General features: G+C 39.8%; 1 protein-coding gene across 1 annotated transcript; it reads left to right on the top strand.

Moving 5' to 3' along the window:
* The first annotated feature begins 6 nt into the window (after positions 1-6).
* Positions 7-930, top strand: LOC107736663 (gastrula zinc finger protein XlCGF49.1-like). The gene has a single exon (XM_016548035.1). The coding sequence runs from the start codon at positions 32-34 to the stop codon at positions 788-790; it is 759 nt and encodes a 252-aa protein (XP_016403521.1). The 5' UTR covers positions 7-31; the 3' UTR covers positions 791-930.
* The last annotated feature ends 871 nt before the right edge of the window (positions 931-1,801 follow it).

The following is a 1,801-nucleotide window of genomic DNA, read 5'->3' on the forward strand; positions in this document are numbered from 1 at the left end:
TTGATGGACTGGCAATCCTGTCTGTATCGACATGAAACCTGCGATCAAAAAGTATTTTCTCGGAGATCCAAGGTCTGGATCGAATAAGGAGGGTGTTGAAACTTTGGTGCTGAGCAAAATGGAGGAATCAGGTGTGCTCTTTTGCCAACAGCTGAAATATAGAGTAAAAAGTATTCAGGTGCCAGATGAAAGTCCTTTGGATATTAAAACAGAAGCTGAACCTTTCATCTCCCAGCATTTAAACTGCAGTAAGACTTCTGTTAAAAAATACATCTGTAAGCTGTGTGGCATGGAGTATCGCCAGAACATAAGCCTGGTGCGTCACATGCGAATACACACAAGTGAGGCACCACATGTCTGTGAACTCTGTGGAAGGGGTTTCCGTCGTAAAGACTGGCTTCAGCTGCACAGCAGTGTTCACACGGGTAACAAACGAAAGCCTACGAAGAGCTTCAGTTGCGACGAGTGTGGGAAGAAGTTTACTGGCTTCACTGCACTCCAGAGTCATCTGTACAAACACAGAGGAGAGAGGCCGTTCGCCTGTGTGCACTGCGATAAGACCTTCTACAGTCAGACCAATCTTAAACGGCATCAGGTCGATTCTCATTCTGACAACAAAGCGTTCTGCTGCCCTGTGTGTGGAAGGAGATTCTCACGCCTTTTTTCACTGCAGAAACACACACGGACTCACACAAGAGAGAGGCCATTCTCCTGTCCAGATTGTGGAAAGACTTTCAGTCATAAATACTCCATGAATATGCATCGTAAACGGCACTCAGCTAAAAGTTGATGTAATGCACATTCATGCATGTCACATGAATTTCTGATTTATTCTGTTTGTTTTTATTTGTTTGAGCCATGTTCTTTTTATTGAGGATTTTTCTTCTGAATCTTATCATACCTGTTTAGTGCCAAAATAAAGAACCTTTTTATCACCTTTTCATCACTGTTTTTCCTCACTTGTTTAAATTTTAAAAGTCATGCCCAGACATCAGTTTTTAGTTTCAGGAATGTGGACACTGTGGTTTGTGGGATGTGGTTTGTTTCTGGTTCCCAGAACGGACATTCTAACATTCTCTGATGGTTAGCCAGGAAAGTTTTCTTTCAGGTAAATAGACTGCCCCCTGTGGGTTCAGAGCACGTTCCCCTAACATTCCCAGAACGTTCTTATTTGGTTCCCAAAAAATAACAAAATGGAAACATTCGAAGAGAGTTCTGTGTTTGCTACATATAAGCACTGTTCTATGAATCTGATAAATTTCCATCACTACCTGAATTCAGTTAATACACTTCATATATAAAGTTATGTTTTGCTTTTGCAAAAATGTTTTTTCCAGATTTTTGCAAAGGTTTACTGAGCAATACATCAAGCAACTTTTCGATAACAGAGGGGGCAGCACTGGTTGTCTGTCTTGAAGTGAAGTGAAGCAGAACAAGTGAAGTGAATGAAGTTGGGGATGCTCCTTACTTGCACTCACTTACTCGTTACTTGTCTCAGAGAATATCCCTTTGAACAGCAACATTGCAAGTAAGTGCTTTCACCAGAATTTTCAAAACGAGTTTGTAACCTTTAAAGTACAAATGGGTTAACAAACAATATTGGTATTTAAGTTTAAAATGTATATGCATGTATAAGGGAAAGTATGGCTGGTTTGGCAATATTTTAATCGGAAATCGATATTCTATGCTGTTTTCTGGTGATGTGTGAAACAAAATCTCAGCTTTTAAATGTTGTCAGTTTTATCACGAAATTCAAGCAATAAATGTGTGTTTTTTTTGACGCTCTTTAATATGCTGTGAC

This window comes from Sinocyclocheilus rhinocerous, unplaced genomic scaffold (assembly GCF_001515625.1).
Source record: "Sinocyclocheilus rhinocerous isolate Xijiao unplaced genomic scaffold, SAMN03320098_v1.1 C36868985, whole genome shotgun sequence".
Lineage (NCBI taxonomy): Eukaryota > Metazoa > Chordata > Actinopteri > Cypriniformes > Cyprinidae > Sinocyclocheilus > Sinocyclocheilus rhinocerous.

What these genes read in the sequence shown, in the direction of transcription:
- LOC107736663 (XM_016548035.1), top strand. Translation starts at nt 32, where the DNA reads ATGAAACCTGCGATCAAAAAGTATTTTCTCGGAGATCCAAGGTCTGGA.